This window comes from Scyliorhinus canicula, chromosome 3 (assembly GCF_902713615.1).
Source record: "Scyliorhinus canicula chromosome 3, sScyCan1.1, whole genome shotgun sequence".
Lineage (NCBI taxonomy): Eukaryota > Metazoa > Chordata > Chondrichthyes > Carcharhiniformes > Scyliorhinidae > Scyliorhinus > Scyliorhinus canicula.
The window spans coordinates 171,442,262-171,460,538 of record NC_052148.1 but is presented as its reverse complement, the minus strand read 5'-3'; the positions used below and the strand labels follow the sequence as shown (position 1 = coordinate 171,460,538).

Below are 18,277 nucleotides of genomic sequence, written 5' to 3'. Positions count from 1 at the left end.
GGCAGGAGACACAAAAGTCTGAGAACAAGTTCAAAAATAGCTTCTTTTTCGCTGTTACCAGACTCCTAAATGACCCTCTTATGGGTTGATCTGATCTCTTCACACTTCATCTCTACTCAGTAGGACTCCTGTATGCTTCACCTGATGCCTAGGGTTATGTATTTACATTGTGTATTTATGTTTGCCCTATGTTTTTTTGTCCATGTATGGAATGATCTGTCTGAACTGTACACAGAACAATGCATTTCACTGTTCCTCGGTACCCGTGACAATAAATAAATCCAATCAATTTCCTTTTAAAATCCTACAAATCTCAACCAAATCACCCCTTAACCTTCTTGATCCCAAAGGGTACAAACCTAATTCATGCATTCTCACCTCATAATTTAAGCCTCTAGCTTCAAAGGCTAATGTGCGATCAGCCTTTTTGTTACTATTTGTCCCTCACATCTTAGTGATCTGTACACATGGGCCGCCCTCCATATAAAATGCTTGGGACTGATATTGCCAAAAACAGATTGATGGCCTAAGTGCCACTGTCCTGCTGTCCATTCTTCTTCAAAGTCACCCGGGCTCAAAACGTTACCTCTGTTACCTTCTCTACAGATGCTGCCAGACCTGCTGCGTTTATCCAGTAGTTTCTGTTTTTATTTCAGATTTCCAGCATCTGCATTATTTTATTTTTATAGAAGGAGTTTGGGGTGCTTTGCAGCACTATCACCATATTCATATCCACGCAGGTATATATTCCCTTCTCCCTCATTTGTTATCTACCATTTCCTTAAATACATCCACACTATCCACCATCAAACGCTCTTGGGATAGAATTTTGAGGATGACGATTGGTGCTCACCATCCCGAGAGTTTGTGCCTAACACTAGTCACCAACTCTCGCATTCCGACTGGAATTTGACGCTCAGTTTCGTGTTGATTGGCAGTGGGCAGGACTCCCATGGAAGGAAGTCTTGTCTATGAGAGCAGTCCGTCAATCAGATGGCAATTGTCAGAAGTAGTACTGCAGCCCTGTACTCCAGGATCTTGGAGAAGGTAGGTCCCAGGGATGGGAATGTAGAGGACTCCTAGGGAAGTTGGAAGAGGGGCGATTGTGGCATCGGGGGTAGATCAGGTGGGGAGGGGGACCAGGAACTCCAACATCGTGGCAGGGAGGGTTCCCCAACTCTGAGGGGGTCTTCAGATCCCGCCCGAGATGGGAAAGAGTGGAAATATCCATTTTCCCACGCTCTCTGCATCCTCTCCTGCCCCTTAAAATTGAGGCAGTGCAGGATAAGGTTCTGAGTGGCCGCTTTGGGTATGGGTTGGCGGGGTCCCGGGGGGATTCCCGTCCATCAACTTTACCCTTCCCCCTGCCTGAGACCCCTCCTTAGTGAGAGTGTAAAGTTCTACATTTTCACCACATTCTGAGTAAAGAAGTTTCCGCTAAATTCTCTTTCTAATTTTCAGTGACAGTTTTCCATTGATAGCTTTAGTTTGCTCTTCCCCAGAAGTGGAAATATTCCCTTGGTTTTAATGCCAAAATGTTTCACAATAAAAAGCCTCCATTAGATCATTCCTCCGATTCCTCTTCTCAAATGATAAAAGACCTGCCACGTTCATCCTTTCCTGATCAGTATAAACTTGCAGTTCTGTTATCACGGTGGCACAGTGGTTAGAACATCTGCCTCACAGCTCCAGGGACCCGGGTTCAATTCTGACCTCTCGTAACTATGTGGAGTTTGCACTTTCTCCCCATGTCTGCATGTGTTTCCTCCGGGTTCTCCAGTTTCCTCCCACGGTCCAAAGATGTGCAGGTTAGGGAGATTGGCCATGCTAAATTGCGCCTTAATGCCCAATAGGTTAGGTTAGGTGGGGTTACTGGATTACGGGGACAGGGTGGGGCGTGCGCCTAGGCAGGGTGCTTTTTCAGAGGGTTGATGCAGACTCGATGGGCTGAATGACCTCCTTCTGCACTGTGGTAATTGTATGATTCTATGAGACTCCCCGGTGCCTCCATATCCTTTTTATAATATGTTGACCAGAACTGCACACACTAACACGGTTTGACAGAAGTTTAGCAAAAATTTTCTACTTGTAGTTTTATTCCTCTGAAAATAAACCCCAGTGCTTGGTTTGCTTTTGTTATGGCCTGATTGACTTGTACCACAATTTTTATTGATCTATACTCAAAGTTGCACTTTTAACAACCATAAATGAGTATGTTATAAAATGTCATTGTGGAGGTGGATGGATTAGATCCATTGGAGAGAACGGGAGCAATGAAAACTCCACCCCGCCTGTATAACCTGGCTTTCACATATGGTTGATCTACCACATTCCAAATGGCGAGCAACTTACAGATAGTGCAATTAGTGCTGGCAGCTAGCCACTTAAATTTAAATCAGGCCTAATCATGAATATTGATCGGCCTCATGCTAACATAATTCAGTAGACAAGTAGGCAGCTTACCCACTGCTCATTTGATGTAAATGGCAGTTACAAATGTTCGGCACTGTGGTGTTTGATGGATGAAATGATTACGGTTCTGCAAAGTCACAGGACGGTATAGGCACTCCGGCGTGCCAGTACTACTATCTTCTATTTTCAGTGTGGCAGCTGGCAATGGTGATCAGGTTAAACCAGTGCAGGGAGCAAGCAGTTGTGGCAGATTCCAGATCATGCATACCAAACACGCAGGTAAAGTGTGGACTTTGTGATGTATGTGGATTAAGTGATGTAGACGAATGATCATTAAAAGATGTGTCAGGTGACAGAATTTGGCCTCAGCAGAGAGGGAATTCAGCATAAAACACATCGTTCACTGAGGTCTACAATGATTATCCCTCTCAGCGCTGGTGGTCTGTACTCATGCCAACTGGGAACTGAAAGTAGGCACTAGTTAGATTCCAGAACTCAATGAGATTATAGGCAGAAGTAGTGCTTCATGAGTGTGTAACTGCAGAAATCCCTGCCATTTTACTTCCCCAGTTACCCATTGCCAGTGTGCGATAGGCTCAATGTGTGTGTTTTCGCATTTATCGATGAGCTTGGCATGTGTGATTCCAGTAAAGGATCACACATCAAATTTTTAATCCTCATTGATATGCAGCCTTCAGACTCTTCACAGAACACACACTTCAGCCGTGAGTATAACATGCAAGGTGCAAAATGCGTGGGTAATATTTAAATCCAACTGGTTTTTTTGAAAGTCCAAATCCAATTTAGCAGATAAAAGTGAAAAATGGAGGATCAATATAAAGTAAATCAATGGTGATTAGTAGATTTTCTGTCAGTCGAGATTCATGCAGTGTATCAGGTATTGTTGTACCAGATATGAATTACACTAAGGTCATTATTTTTTTAATACACTGTGTAAATTGCCCCTTTCAGCCATTGGGTTCCAAATGCAGCATTTAGCTGTTGTACAGTTAGCTGTACATCTAACTGTCTCGTTAATTTGTATCTATCTAGGTGAGATAGGCAGGTGTAAAGTGGCAGCTCATTCTGTACAACAGCCAAATACTGCATTGGGAACCCGGGGAGAGCTAAACCCATTTGTGGGGACCAGTACTAAACAGCACTCGCCTAAGGTTTCTGAGGTAAAGGAGTCAGATCCAAATGCCTCGGGTAGATCAGGCAAGCTGCACATTCAAGTGAGGCTAGCTACTCAGTCTAATATGCAGATTTTCCATACACTGATCACGGCCACAATGGGTGGGATCCAGATTGCGAAATCTTGTGAGATCCTGTTAGATCTCATGAGACCTGGAGAGCTGGGTAGATCCTGGAAGAAGCCTCTCCCAGCATCTACAGGCCCATTGTCCAAATGGGGATGCAACACGGCCAGTAGATCGTGCCCTTTGTCTTATGGTTTAACATCTTTGTCCAATTTCTCCCAGCTTCCACCTATCACTGACCATCTATTTTGCTCCACCTGCTCCACTCCCTCTTAAAGAGAATAACATCCATCACATTTCACCCTCTCTTTAGCTCTGAAGAAGCCATACAGACTTGAAACATCAACTCTGCTTTGTTGTCCACAAATGTTGCCAGACCTGCTTAATCTTTCCCAGCATTTTCTCTTTGTATTTTCCGCAATGACTTCTGTGAAGTTTGCAATGAATGCAACAAGAGTAACTTGCATTAAGGCAATAAAACATCCCAAGGTGCTTCACAGGAGTGTTATCAGACACAAAAGCAAATAACACACATCAGGACATAGAAGAAGGGGACTAAAAACTTGGTACGTTCTATGGGGTGTCTTGAAGGAGAGATTAAGAGAGACAAAATTGTACTTTAGGGCCTAACGGCTGAAGTAACAGCTTCTAATTAGGGGCGAAGAAATGGAATGCACAAGTGTCCAGAATTGGAGAAACAGAGTTCTCAGAAGCATATTGTGATAGTGGACATGGAGGAACTTGAACACATTTTAAATTTGAGATATTGTTGGATCAGAAACCGAATCAGAGTACAGGATGATGCGTGAACAGGACTTGATCTGAGAAAGGATAGGCACAGCAGAAACTTGGACAAAATTACGTTTACAGGGGATGCAAGATAAAGCTGACCGCAAGGAATAATCACATCCGGAAATAACAAAAACCTGGATGAGGATTTCAGTAGCAGGTGGGTTGAGGCAGGGGGGGACAACAGGCAATATGTGTAGGTGGAAACAGGTAGTCTTGGTGATGAAAAGGAGATGAAAAGCTCAACTCAGGTTATGGGATGTAAACAGTGTGGTTCCATCTCATTGGATTGGATTTGTTTATTGTCACGTGCACTGAGGTACAGTGAAAAGTATTTTTCCGCGTGCAGCTCAAACAGACCATTTAGTACACAAAAAGAAAATACGTAAAAGGGCAACACAAAGTACACAATGTAAATACATAGACACCAGCATTGGGTGAAGCATACAGGAGTCTAGTATTAATCAGTTCAGTCCATAAGAGGGTCATTCAGGAGTCTGGTAACAGTGGGGAAGAATCTGTTTCTCAATCTGTTCATGCGCGTTCTCAGACTTTTGCCTGCCCGATGGAAGAAGTTGGAAGAGTGAGTAAGCTGGTGGGAGGGGTCTTTGATTATGCTGCCCGCTTTCCCAAGGCAGCAGGAGGTGTAGATAGAGTCAATGGATGGGAGGTGGGTATGTGTGACGGACTGGGCAGTGTTCTCAACTCTCTGAAGTTTCTTGCGGTCTTGGGCCGAGCAGTTGCCATACCAGGCTGTGATGCAGCCAGATGGGATGCTTTCTACGGTGCACATGTAAAAGTTGTAAGAGTCAATGTGGACATGCTGAATTTCCTTAGTTTCTGGAGGAAGTATATGCGCCGTTGTGCTTTCTTGGTCGTAGCAACGATGTGGGTGGACCAGGACAGACCTTTGGAGATGTGCACACCTAAGAATTTGAAACTGTCAACCATCTCCACCTCAGCCCCGCTGATGCAGACAGGGGTGTCAAACAAGCAGTGTGGCAAATGGCTTGAGGGATCAAGAGAGATGGTGGCAGCAAAGTAGATTGAGCTGGGTGTCACCACCGTACCTTATGTTTTCAGATGATGTTGTCAAGAGATAGGAGGGAGCCAAGGGTAGATCCTTGGGGGACCCCAGAGTTAATGTGTGATAGTGGTGAGATAAGCCATTGAAGTTGGTTCTCCAGCTATGGTTGGATAGATTAGAAAGCACTCAAAATAAATGATAGGGAACGAGTGCAAATGTCTATGATTTACTTCATTCAAATGAAAATGAACACTTGCATGACTAAGAGCAAAAGAAAACCTGTCAAGTTCTGCCTGTAGTGTATTGTGATCAGAACCAAGAATATGTTGGGTGAAAGAAATGTAACTTACAGCAACAGGACAAACAAACGGTCTATATCAATCTGAATGGACGTGCAGAAAATACTTGGTAACTGAATTCCAGAGCCTCAAGTCAGCAGCAATGTTATATTGTGACACATACCATCACAAGTGAATTGAAAAATGAGTACAGGTGGCTGTCAGAATGCTGACACAGGAAGAATCAGTAAATTAGATTGTGAAAACAATTACCTTGCATTGTATTTATTCCCACATCTATGTTTTGATAAATCGTTCCATTATGTGAACAGAATTCAAAGCATTGACACCCACCTCCATCTGTGCACTGGTAAGAATGCGATTAAGCTTACATACGCTTTTTCTGAGCTGAATCGGAAGTAGAATTTCTCGAAGCTGAAAGATCTCTGATATCCAGCATGAAAATCTGAAGAGCTATGCATTTGTTCGGGAAATATGAACTGGAGTAGGCCATTCAGCTTCCCCAGACTCTTCATTCAATTAGATTATCGCTGATCTGCGTGTTTATTTCATCAACCCACCTTGGTTCTTGAGCCCTTAATAACCTGCGTGTGACAAAAGTCAATCCATCTCGGTTTTGAAAATTTCAATTGACCTATACTTACCAGTTTGATAGGAAAAGTGTTCCAGATTCCCTCTAACCTTTGTGTGAGGAAGTGCTTCCAGATATCACCCTGAACACCCTGGCTCTAACTGTAAGGTTCAACTCTCTTGTTCTGGACTCTCCCACCAAAGGAAACGGTTCTCTGTATCCACTCCATCAGCTCGCTTCATCATCTTAAATAATAATAATCACTTATTGTCACAAGTAGGCTTCAATGAAGTTACTGTGAAAAGCCCCTAGTCGCCACATTCCGGCGCCTGTTCGGGGAGGCCGGTACGGGAATTGAACCCGCGCTGCTGGCATTGTTCTGCATTACAAACCAGCTGTTTAACCCGCTGTGCTAAACCAGCCCCAGCTCAGTTAGATCGCCCAGAAATCTTCATAAACTCAAAGGAATACAAGCTGAGCCAATGCAGCCTGTGTTCATAGTTTAACCCTTTTCGGCATGATACGGATGTTTTTTGAAGGTTTGTTTCTTCCGATGTCAGGTTGTGTGGGTGAACTTTTTAAAGAGAACTATAATTATACAAATCAGAGTAGGTTTGAATTATTTCTTATGGTATGATTAATTGCATTAGATTTAGTACAAATGCTGGGATATTAGCATTTAGTCAAAGCTGGACTTCCAGACAAAGAGTCATCCAGACTCGAAACGTTAGCTCCCTTCTCTCTCCACAGATACTGTCAGACCTGCCGAGATTGCCCAGTATTTTCTGTTTTTGTTTCAGATTCCAGCATCTGCAGTAATTTGCTTTTATCTTTGTATTCAGGGAGGCACAGTGGCGTAGTGGTTAGCACTGTTGCCTCATGGCGCCGAGGACCCGGGTTCGTTCCCGGCCCCGGGTCACTGTCCGTGTTGAGTTTGCACATTCTCCATGTGTTTGCATGGGTTTCATCCCCACAACCCAAAAGATGTACAGGGTAGGTGGATAGGCCATGCTAAATTGCCCCTTAATTGGAAAAAAAAATTGAATACTCCAAATTTATAAGCAAAAAAAAAATCTACTCAGATGTATGCCAAACAGTTGACGGTGACTACCTTTGATTTAGCCATATCGTTCAGCATTCTATTTGGAGTACTATTGAATACCAACTCTACTAATTTGATTATGCCTTTAACTATTTCAACCACCCTTCCTGATGTGCTTCATTTTACATTGTTTGCATTAAAGGTCAATGACTATTGTTCTGCTCACTTAAATATTTTGCCCAACTTAATTTGTAATGTCTGAGTAGTATCTCCACTGTCCCATTGTAATTTGAAATAAATTGCAAAGTTTTGTATTGAATTTCTGTAAATTAGAAGGAGCAGTGGTCACAGCACCAAGCCCGGACATCACCCTCACCATTTCCCCTATTCTTAATACAACTTCTGCAACAATGGATTGGATTTTATACTCCCCTGCTGGCAGATTTTAAGGCAAGGAAGAGGGTTTGGGGAGGGCGGCGGCGGGGGGGGGGGGGGGGGGGGGGGGGGGGGGGGGGTTAAGCTCATGAAGTACAGCGGGCAGCCTGCCCACTGCTTATGCACTGTCCCTAGCCAGTCTGAAATGTTACGGTGGCGGGGAAGGCCCATGCCCTTTGGGAAACCCAGCAGCTTTAGCTGCCTGGGCTGGCGTTGGACAAAAGGGAAAAGGGATGTCTTTAGGGCCCTTTGGAGGTTCTCCCTCACCAGAATCTCCCCACTCATAATCTTCCACCTTGGTGTCTTGAATGCAGCACCTACCACTCACTGGGACCCCATCCAGGATTTAGCTGAGCTCCTCAGTGTGGTGAGACTGCCTGTAGTCCCAGCAGCAGCTACTGTGCCTGTCTGCCACCTCGGGACTACATAGATGTCTTTCCAAGGAGACACCTCCTTCTGAGTTAGTGGCAGAAGTCTTGCTTTAAAACATTTAACAGTGCTCCCAGTGGTAAATCGCTACAAGGCAATGGTCAGGATAATGGGCAGGATACCTCCACTACTATTTAGCTGGGGTGAGGGACTAAGGTACTGTGATAACCTCACAAGGACCGCGGGAGGGTGGGGGAGAGGGGGGGAAGAGGGGGGCAATAAACCAGTTTGACCTTCCACTCTGCTCCTCCTGGAATTTTTACAGGCGCTTTGCAAAATTAAGATCAGTGACAATTTTCGAATGAAAAAAAAGAGACCCATTCAGGGCGGGATTAGCGGAGTTGTTCCCGGCACTTGCAGTAGCGAGAATGGCCCCGCTATCAAACTACACTGTTATTTCTTTGGTCCTCAGTGAGGAATGCCCTGTCGATGCCGATGTCCGCCAACTTTTAAACGCTGCCCCGATATCTCGATCCACCTGGACCCTCCCAACGACCCAACTCACCTGTTGGGGGGTCCTTGAGCCTCCCCCACCGCACCTCATATGGGCAGGGCACCCCAGGCCCAATCCACAGCGTAGGCAAAATGCCACCTGGGCACCATGGTACTGCCAGACTGGCACCGCCACGGTGTCAGGTACCATTCCAAATGGGGACCAGTATTAAACGGCGCTAGGCCGGGGTTTCCTCGGTGAAGTCAGTAGATCCCGGGAGACGGTTAGATCTGGCATAGGCATAGTTAAGTGAGCTTGGGCGGAATTCTCCGACCCCCCGCAGGGTCGTGGAATCGCACGGGGCCGGCGTAAATCCCGCCCCCGCCGTGGCCGTAATTCTCCGCCACCCGGGAATCGGCGGGAGCGGGAATCGCGCCGTGCCTATTGGCGTGCCCCCCGCGCCGATCGGCGTGCCCCCCGCGGCAATTCTCCGTCCCGCGATGGGCCGAAGCCTCGCCGCTGACAGGCCTCTCCCGCCGACGTGGTTTCAACCTGCTCTGGTGGCGGCAGGATTGGCGGCAAGAGCGGGCCCCCAAGGTCCTGGGGGGGCACGGGGCGATCGGACCCCGGGGGGTGCCCCCACGGTGGCCTGGCCCGTGATCGGGGCCCATCGATCGGCGGGCGGGCCAGTGCCGTGGGGGCACAGTTTTTCTTCCACCGCCGCCACGGCCTCCACCGTGGCGGAGGCGGAAGTGACCCCCCACCGCGCATGCGCCGGTGGTGACGTCAGCGGCCGCTGACGCACCGTCCATGCGCGAACCAGCGAAGGCCTTTCGGCCAGCCCCGACGCCGGCCGGTGGGCGTCAAAGGCCATTGGCACCGGTTTTGCCGCCAGTCGGCATGGCGCCTACCACTCCGACGCGGACCTAGCCCCTAAAGGTGTGGAGAATTCCGCACCTTTGGGGAGGCCCGACGCCGGAGAGGTTGGCGCCACTCCGCTACGCTGGGACCCCCCGCCCCGCCAGGTAGGGGGGAATCCCACCCCTTAACTTAACTATGCAAGTCTGGGCGGGATACGGAATGCCACGCCTCATGACTTCTCGTTAGATCTCACAAAGGGTAACAACCATGCGGGATCTACTAGCCACGTTCCATCCTAATTCCAGTATGCGGCCAGTAAATTGGGCCAACTGAGTGTGATTTTTTTTGCGCACATTTGCTGTGTGCGCAAATCCTGTAATGGCCGCTAAATCTTGCGAGAGAGCCATAACAGGATTTGCACCACCGAGATCTCTGTTTGGGAACTTCCTTGTCCCTGTCGGTGGCGTGATCAGGTTTACGCCCGGAAAAGGCATGGACCATGGGCGAAATTCTCCGACCCCCACCAGGGTCGGAGAATCGCCTGGGGCCGCCGAAAATCCCGCCCCCGCCGTGGCAGAGATTCTCCGCCACCCGGCAAGTGGCGGCGGCGGAATCACGCCACTCCGATTGGAGAGGCCCCTGCGGTGATTCTCCGGCCCGGATGGGCCTAAGTCCCGCCGCTGGGAGGCCTCTCCCGCCTCCCAGGTTTGAACCACCTCTGGAACGGCGGGATCAGCGGCGCGAGCGGGCCCCGGGGTCCTGGGGGGGAGGGGGGGCGATCGAACCCCGGGGGTGCTGCCACGGTGGCCTGGCCTGCGATCGGGGCCCCCCCGCTCAGGCTCCGGGCCAGTCCCCTGGGTGCACTATTTCTCCTCCGCGACCGCCACGGCCTCTGCCATGGCGGAAGCGGAAGAGAACCCCACATCGCGCATGCGCTGACCGGCGAAAGCCTTTCGGCCAGCCCCGCTGTCGGGGGCACCGGTTTTTTGCGCCAGTCTTCTGGTGCCAACCGCTCCGGCGTGGGGCTGGCCCCCAAAGGTGGGGAGAATTCCCCACTTTTGGGGAGGTGCGACCCCTGAGTGGTTGGCACCACTCCCCTATGCCGGGACCCTCCGTCACGCCGGGTAGGGGAGAATCCCGCCCCTTATTTGCACTAATTTAAATACATTTAAATATAATTACCCAGCATTATGCCGTACCTTCCAGCCGTGTGTCATGTTCCCCCCCCCCCCACCTCAGATAGCATGATGTCACGCTGGCACGATTCACTTGTGGTTTTAGAAAATGAAAACCAGTTGTGATGACCACCCTGGGGATGTAGGCTGTAACTAGGCAGTGCCCACCAATATCCTGGCAGTATCCTTGTTAGTGCCATGGGAAGTGTCACGGCCAGGTCCAGGGATCGACCGTTTCCATTGGGGGAGGGGGGTTTCCCCTTAAGTTTCATTGGTGGAGGGGAAGAGGGGTACGTGCTGCCAATCACACTGGGTACAGGGAGAGGGGGAACAGTGCCCCCGATACTTGCGTGGTTGGGGAGATTGTCCTGAAGCTTGTGGGGGGGGGGGGGGGGGGGGGGGGGGGGATCCTCCATGGCTGTGAGGTTGTTCAGTTTTCTTGCTGATGGCACCCTGATCTCTGCGAAGCCAGGCTTGCTCGCTCTATCAGGCCCGACCCCGCCAGAGTCACAGCGCTAAACACACCCTATTTATTGCCACAAAGTGTCAGAAGATCTGGGTTGAAAACTTAGCCTTGTTTCTGAAGAGAAATAAGCTCAGTCAGAATCTGACACTGCCATTTTTATTTGAAAGCTCCACTATTCAGCCAAATTTTAAAAAAATTAATTCTTAAGATTCACTTAATTCCCACTTCATTAAACTCTTTGCTTGGGATTTCTCTTTTTTAGCAGTCTCGGGTTTGAAATTGACTTTAGACAGTAGTGCCAAAATAATGGAATAGTGAATCAGCAGCCTGTTTTACACCACGCTGTTTTGAAATGAATACAAATGAAAATCAAACAGGATATAAAGTGATGGCCAATTGACTAACTTATTTTTCAATGCTGTCTAAGATAACCCTGATACCTTACCACAAACCTAAAGCTTTCCACAGTCCATTTTGAATCCAATTCCTTAAAAAGTTAAGAAGGTTTTACATGCTGAATCTTTTCCTCCTAATATTAGTTGCTGTTAGCTAGATTATTATTGTAAAGATAATCCTCAAGTTTCATGCTGGTAATTATTTTCATTATTTTACACGGTGCTGAAATAAGATGTGCGAGTCTAATGGATGGCATTTCTGTTTTGTTGCTCTTTATGAAATTAGCCATTGTGTTCGTTCCTAAGTAATGACCACACGAGTATTATGATGCCTGAGTGAAAAGCTATCAAATAACCAAAAAAATTTAACATTTTTTAAATACTTGTTTGAGCTATAATTATTATTGGTGGTTTTTCTTTTACCAAAGTAGCTTTAAAAACACTTTCAGAAATAAAACAGAGACAAAAATACTTGCATTTTAAAGTACCCACTTTTGTGGAAAGTTCAGCTGTTACTGTCAGGAATTTATGGATAGCGGTCAAAGGTTGCTAGGAAGGATACGATCAGTGCCAGGGAACAACACAGCGCCTCTGATCATTTCTCCCATGATGCACCCCACTGACCAGTTATCAACTGAAAACAAAATGGAATGAAGGATAATTAACATGCAAAACAGAATAACTAACAAGCAAGGTAACTACGGCTGCCACAATACTGAAAGCCAATGAAAATCATTACCGCTTTTTAAAGAGCTCTGCAGACTTACAACATTTTCTTAAGAGTTCACAGTGAAAGCAGAAGCAAATGACAATTTCCCCAGAAATAAAACCATTTTGCAGTTCCAGTGCGAGCTGAAATATTTAGAGCCCTGAATTTCTTTGAAATGGGGTTCTTGCCACATTATCCACAGATGGTTCAGCAGCAAGATAGTCAAAGAAAATTCAGGGCCCCTTTTTTTGTTTTTTTTTACCCTTGAACTAATTGTTTGTGCGGTATTCTGTAAATATTCTGTGAAACAAATACCCAATGGTCCTCACAAGCAATCAATCATTTTTGTTGCCGACCGAATACTAGCTGCATGCAGTTCTCTCTGGAGAATGCATGCCTGGATTAAAGTGGATGCCTTGGTGCAATCAGCTAGAAAATCTCTGCAGTCAGCACATTTAATTCATCAATTATTACTGGTTCTCACACCAAGTATAAAAATAATGTATGCATTTAACTTATAAATAAGCCATTGCTGTCAGAATTCTGTATTATAGGAAGATAGGAAAATAGGAACATGGGCAGGTCATTTAGCCCCTCAAGTCTGTCCTGCCATTTAGTTGAATTATGGCAGATCTTTTCCTCCAAGGCCGTCCAACTGCTTTGGTTCTGCAACCCCTGCCTAACAAAAATCGATCAGCCTCAGGTTTGAGATTTTCAATTGACCCAGGCTAAACAACCTTTTGTGTTGGAGAATTTCCACTACCCTTTGCGTGAAGAAATGCTTTCTAACTTCACCCTTGAGCAGCCTCACTCAAATGATAAACTATGCCCTATTGTCCCAGACTCTCCCAGCAGAGTAAATAGTTTCTCTTTATCTACCCTATCAAATCCTTTAATCTACTTAAACAGTTCAATTAGATTGACCCTTAATCTTCTATGTTTAATTGAATACAATTTAACCCTTTTAGCTCAGTACCATTGCACCAAGTACCAGTACCAAGGCTAATATATCCTTCCTGAGGTGTGGCAGCCAGAACAGAACACAATACTCTAGATGGGGGTTTAAACAGAGTTTCAGCAGGTAGTCAACCATATTGAGAGATTTGGGAGTGGTACAGGGAGTTGCGGTGATTATTCCCAGCTCAGGGAAGGTGCAGCTGTAACATAAGTTCCACCCCATTGTATTCCACTCCTCTTGAGAAGACGGCCAACATTTTATTAGCCCTTCAAATTATTTTTTGTGCTTGTTCACTACTTTTTAATGCTTTTTGTACTTGGGCTGCTGAATTTTTCTGCTTAACCAGTTTCCTCACCATTTAGAAAATATTCTGATCTATCTTTCTTAGCTCCAAAGCAAACAAATTCACACAGTCCCGTATTGAACTCTACCTGCCACAATTTTGGCCACTTGTGGAATTTTGCATCAACTATTTTTTCACCTGTTCTTTGCTGGGTGGAAATCAAAAGGTCCTGGATATTTGTCGATCTTGAATAAATTAGTTTCTCCGTCACCATGTTTTAAAATCGCCTTACCTTCGGTTGACACTTCAGGTAGGTCCTAAATTAATCCTATTGTTATGGTCAAAACTGGGAACAAAGTCATCATGACCTGGAGCAAATGGAATTTTGTCCTTCATTGCTAGAGGGATGGAGTTTAAGACTAGGGAGGTTATGTTGCAATTGTATAAGGTGTTAGTGCGGCCACACCTGGAGTATTGTGTTCAGTTTTGGTCTCCTTACTTGAGAAAGGACGTACTGGATCTGGAGGGTGTGCAGAGGAGATTCACTAGGTTAATCCCAGAGCTGAAGGGATTGGATTATGAGGAGAGGTTGAGTAGACTGGGACTGTACTCGTTGGAATTTAGAAGGATGAGGGGGGATCTTATAGAAACATTTAAAATTATGAAGGGAATAGATAGGATAGATGCGGGCAGGTTGTTTCCACTGGTGGGTGAAAGCAGAACTAGGGGGACATAGCCTCAAAATAAGGGGAAGTAGATTTAGGACTGAGTTTAGGAGGAACTTCTTCACCCAAAGGGTTGTGAATCTATGGAATTCCTTGCCCAGTGAAGCAGTTGAGGCTCCTTCGTTACATGTTTTTAAGGTAAAGATAGATAGTTTTTTGAAGAATAAAGGGATTAAGGGTTATGGTGTTCGGGCCGGAAAGTGGAGCTGAGTCCACAAAAGATCAACCATGATCTAATTGAATGGCGGAGCAGGCTCGAGGGGCCAGATGGCCTACTCCTGCTCCTAGTTCTTATGTTCTTATGACCTTTCATTTGATCATTCTGACCAGAAACTGAATCCTCCCCATAAATAGCCAGTTCTCCAAGTTAAATTGCTCAAGGCATTATTGATCTAGCCTGTCCTTTCTCACCTTCCCTGAGCTGGGAATAATCACCGCAACTCCCTGTACCACTCCCAAATCTCTCAATATGGTTGACTACCCGCTGAAACTCTTGCACCAAAACTCTCCTCCCTGTGTCTCTGATGTGTTGAATCATCATCAATTCAATCCAAAACTTGATATTTTGAGTTTAGTTCATCTCAGTTGGAGACATTTCCCAGAGATGCATTTTTCAGGGTTAAAATCTGCTATTCAAACTTCACATTCACTCATCATTGTCCTCTCCTATTGCTGCTTTCACTATAAATGTTCGTGAAGTTTATGGCCATAATTCTCCAGATCTGCAACTAAGTACTCCCGCCAGCGGGGAAAACCAGAGTGATTCCTGCTGGCGCTGGGAACAACCCCGAAGTGCCATACAATGGCACTTGGAATGGTACTTGGAATGTTATTTCACCGGAACCGGATTTTCCGACCATTCAATGGCACACCGGGATCTGGGCTGGAACTGAGATGGGTGGTATCTAATCTCACTGACAGGTCCTGCATCTATAACAATAATCTTTATTACTGTCACAAGTAGGCTTACATTAACACTGCAATGAAGTTACTGTGAAAATGCACCAGTCGCCACACTACGGCGCCTGTTCGGGTACACTGAGAGAGAATTCAGAATGTCCAATTCACCTAACAAGCATGTCTTTCGGGACTTGTGGGAGGAACCTGGAGCACCCGGAAAAAACCCACAGACACGGGGAGAACGCGCAGACTCCGCACAGACAGCGACCCAAGTGGGAATCAAACATGGGACCCTGGCCCTGTGAAGCAACCGTGCTAACCACTGTGCTACCGTGCTACCTCTGAAAGTGGAGTACCATTTTAAATGTTCCCCGCCCTCCCGCAAAGGTTCACTGGCAGGGCACCCCCCACCCTAATTTCCGGCAAGGGCCTTGTCTCCAGAAACCCCCTTCAGGTCCCCTTCAGTGCCATCTCTTTAGCCTTCCCTCCCATTCCCCCATCACACCCCCAGTCCCCCTTTAGGCCCCACCGCTTTGCAGTGTCAAGTTGGCACCTTGCTGCCTGAAGGACGGTAAGGTGGTAAGTACCCTACCAACAATTGCCTCCAGGTCTCCAAGGTGGGTCCTTCATGGGAGGTGGGGGTTAGGGGGACTTGTACTGGGCCAGTTGGGTCTTTCTTGAGATAGGCCTTGTTTTGCTGCTCTACCCATCTGCAACCTTTAAACCCTTTAAACAGGCAGTCATTATGTAAAAATGAGAAATTGCTCATTGCTCCCAGGTTTGATTCCGGCTTGGGTCACTGTCTGTGCGGAGCCTGCACATCCTCCCCGTGTGTGCGTGGGTTTCCTCCGGGTACTCGGCTTCCTCCCACAGTCCAAAGATGTGCAGGTTAGGTGGATTGGCCATGATAAATTGCCCTTAGTGTCCAAAATTGCCCTTAGTGTTGGGTGGGGTTACTGGGTTATGGGGATAGGGTGGAGGTGTTGACCTTGGGTAGGATGCTCTTTCCAAGAGCCGGTGCAGACTCGATGGGCCGAATGGCCTCCTTCTGCACTGTAAATTCTATGTAAAATAATAAAGTGAAATGGATCCTAACTGTGCCCCTAAAGCCATTACAAATGTCAGTCAGTATTCCAAATTTTAAGGTCTATGAGATGAAGGTCAAAGTGGTGGAAGCCTTTGAAGTGATATCACACCATCAGTTTCATTGCCAGTTAAAGTATAGAAGTATCTGTGTAAATGGCAATGAAATTGACTGTGATAAAACCACTTGTCACAGACCGTTAAATTTGGCATACAGACAGGTTTTTTAAAGGGTTTAGAGGAACAGATGGGATACTTTATTATGAGAGATGTATATTTTTGAGATACTGAGCGACGGTTTCATGGGTTTATTGATACAGATGTGATCGCTTTCACTTTATTATGAGAAAACTTTAGCTTTTACTGATGACTGTTTAGAGGATATAAAGACTGCAGCTGGGTAGAGCAACCAAACAAGCCCCATATCAGGAAAGAGCCCTGACCTGAGGCCTTCCAGCCCAGCACAAGTTCCTTTTACCCCCCCCCCCCCCCCCCCCCCACCTCCCCACCCAGTACCCTGGAAGCAATTGTAGGGAGGGTACTTACCACCTTGCCACGCCTCAGACTGCAAGCAACAAGGTTCACATTCCTCAAGACTTACAATAACCCATGCCAGCGGGGCTCGACGGGGGTGGGTGGGGGGTGGGGGTGGGGGTGGGGGGGGGCAGACAGAGAGCGTTGTGAGGAGGGGTGGCTGGAGACTCTCAGCTGGCAAGTGAATCAGGCATCCTGTCCATCAATGAGATGTACAACAGCTCTATTGAGCTATTTGCATGGTTCCACTGGGTTGGGGCGGGAAGGTTGGCTGGGACATCAGGAAACCCGCTATGGCGGTAGGGCAGACCAGGAGATTCGTGACCGGTTTGATGCCACACGTGCATCCTGATTTTGGCCTGATGCAGGATTCACCACACCTTCCCACAGTTAGTGGGTGGCCCCAAAGAAACCCAGCCTGTAGTTTTGCTTTTATACCTGTCAACTTAAACTTTAACAAAAGTAGTCTTCTCCTTCTCCCTCCCAGGTTCTAAACTCCCACACTAGCCAAGTACCTAGTATGGATATATCTTTTTAACACAGTCCCTACTTCACTTTGTTACCAACTCACTCCATGATGCGCTCCTAACTTCAAGCACTGTTTTTTCAATCTTAACAGCAATTCCAGGCTAGCTCTTGTTTCATTCATTCTCAAGTTGTGGATATCACTGACAAGACCAGCATTTATTGCCCAAGGTACCTTCCTGAACTGCTGCAGTTTGTGCTGGGAAGGTTGTAGTAGTTTTGGTTAGTGGGTTCAGTTCAGTGAAGATTATGCAGCTTTCACCTTAAATCTTTCTAAATAATTAAAGTTATAAGCAGGTTCATCCACATATTCTTTTAATCAACCAAATGTCTTTATTCTAGATGAAAATCTAAACTTGCTTACCACATTTCTCTTACAAATTTTAAATCGATCTTAAATTTGGACCGAATTCTTTAAAAAAAAACGTTCCCACTTGGAAATGTTTACAATTTTCAAAAACTTGTCCCAAACAGCCAACTGCATAGAATGAAAAACCGAATCTTCTTTCACATTTAGTGATGTTAAAGCATTTAAGGACCTCAGGCATGCGAAACAGACATGGAAGTATAATGATGAAATCATACCTCCAGCTCTTGTATGCTTTGAGCAGAGAGCAAGGATTCAGTGCGCTCTCATGATTTTCTATCCATCAGAACAAGGGTTTTCAACTTTCTCATCAAGTTAGGCTGCGTATGTTTTTACCATGGAGCCTCAGGATCCACATGCAAAGTTTCAATTTACCTTCCCATTATTTTGTCAATTCCCCAAATGATGATACAAACAGAACATGTTATTTTGATTTACAATTTATCCACCAACAGCATAAAATCAGACTTCTCCAAACCTTCAGGCCCATAAATAGAGCAAACTTAAAAACCCAAAATTTAAGCTCACAAAATACTATGTCCCCTGGGCCTTGTGGCTTGTTGCCCATAAGCTGTGGTTTGGACTGCCATGTGTTAATGG

At 46.3% G+C, this 18,277-nt stretch overlaps 1 protein-coding gene across 7 annotated transcripts in view; it reads right to left on the bottom strand.

The window, feature by feature from the left end:
- The window catches only part of mapk10 (mitogen-activated protein kinase 10), a 307,215-nt gene that overhangs the window by 41,336 nt on the left and 247,602 nt on the right, over positions 1 to 18,277 (bottom strand). Inside the window, exon 8 of one of the 7 annotated variants that reach the window (XM_038791758.1) lies at positions 12,156 to 12,227. The exons of the other annotated variants lie outside the window; for them this stretch is intronic. Within the exon in view, the coding sequence (XP_038647686.1) occupies positions 12,156 to 12,227 (72 nt within the window). The remainder of the gene's footprint in view (positions 1 to 12,155; positions 12,228 to 18,277) is intronic. 7 annotated transcript variants of the gene reach the window in all.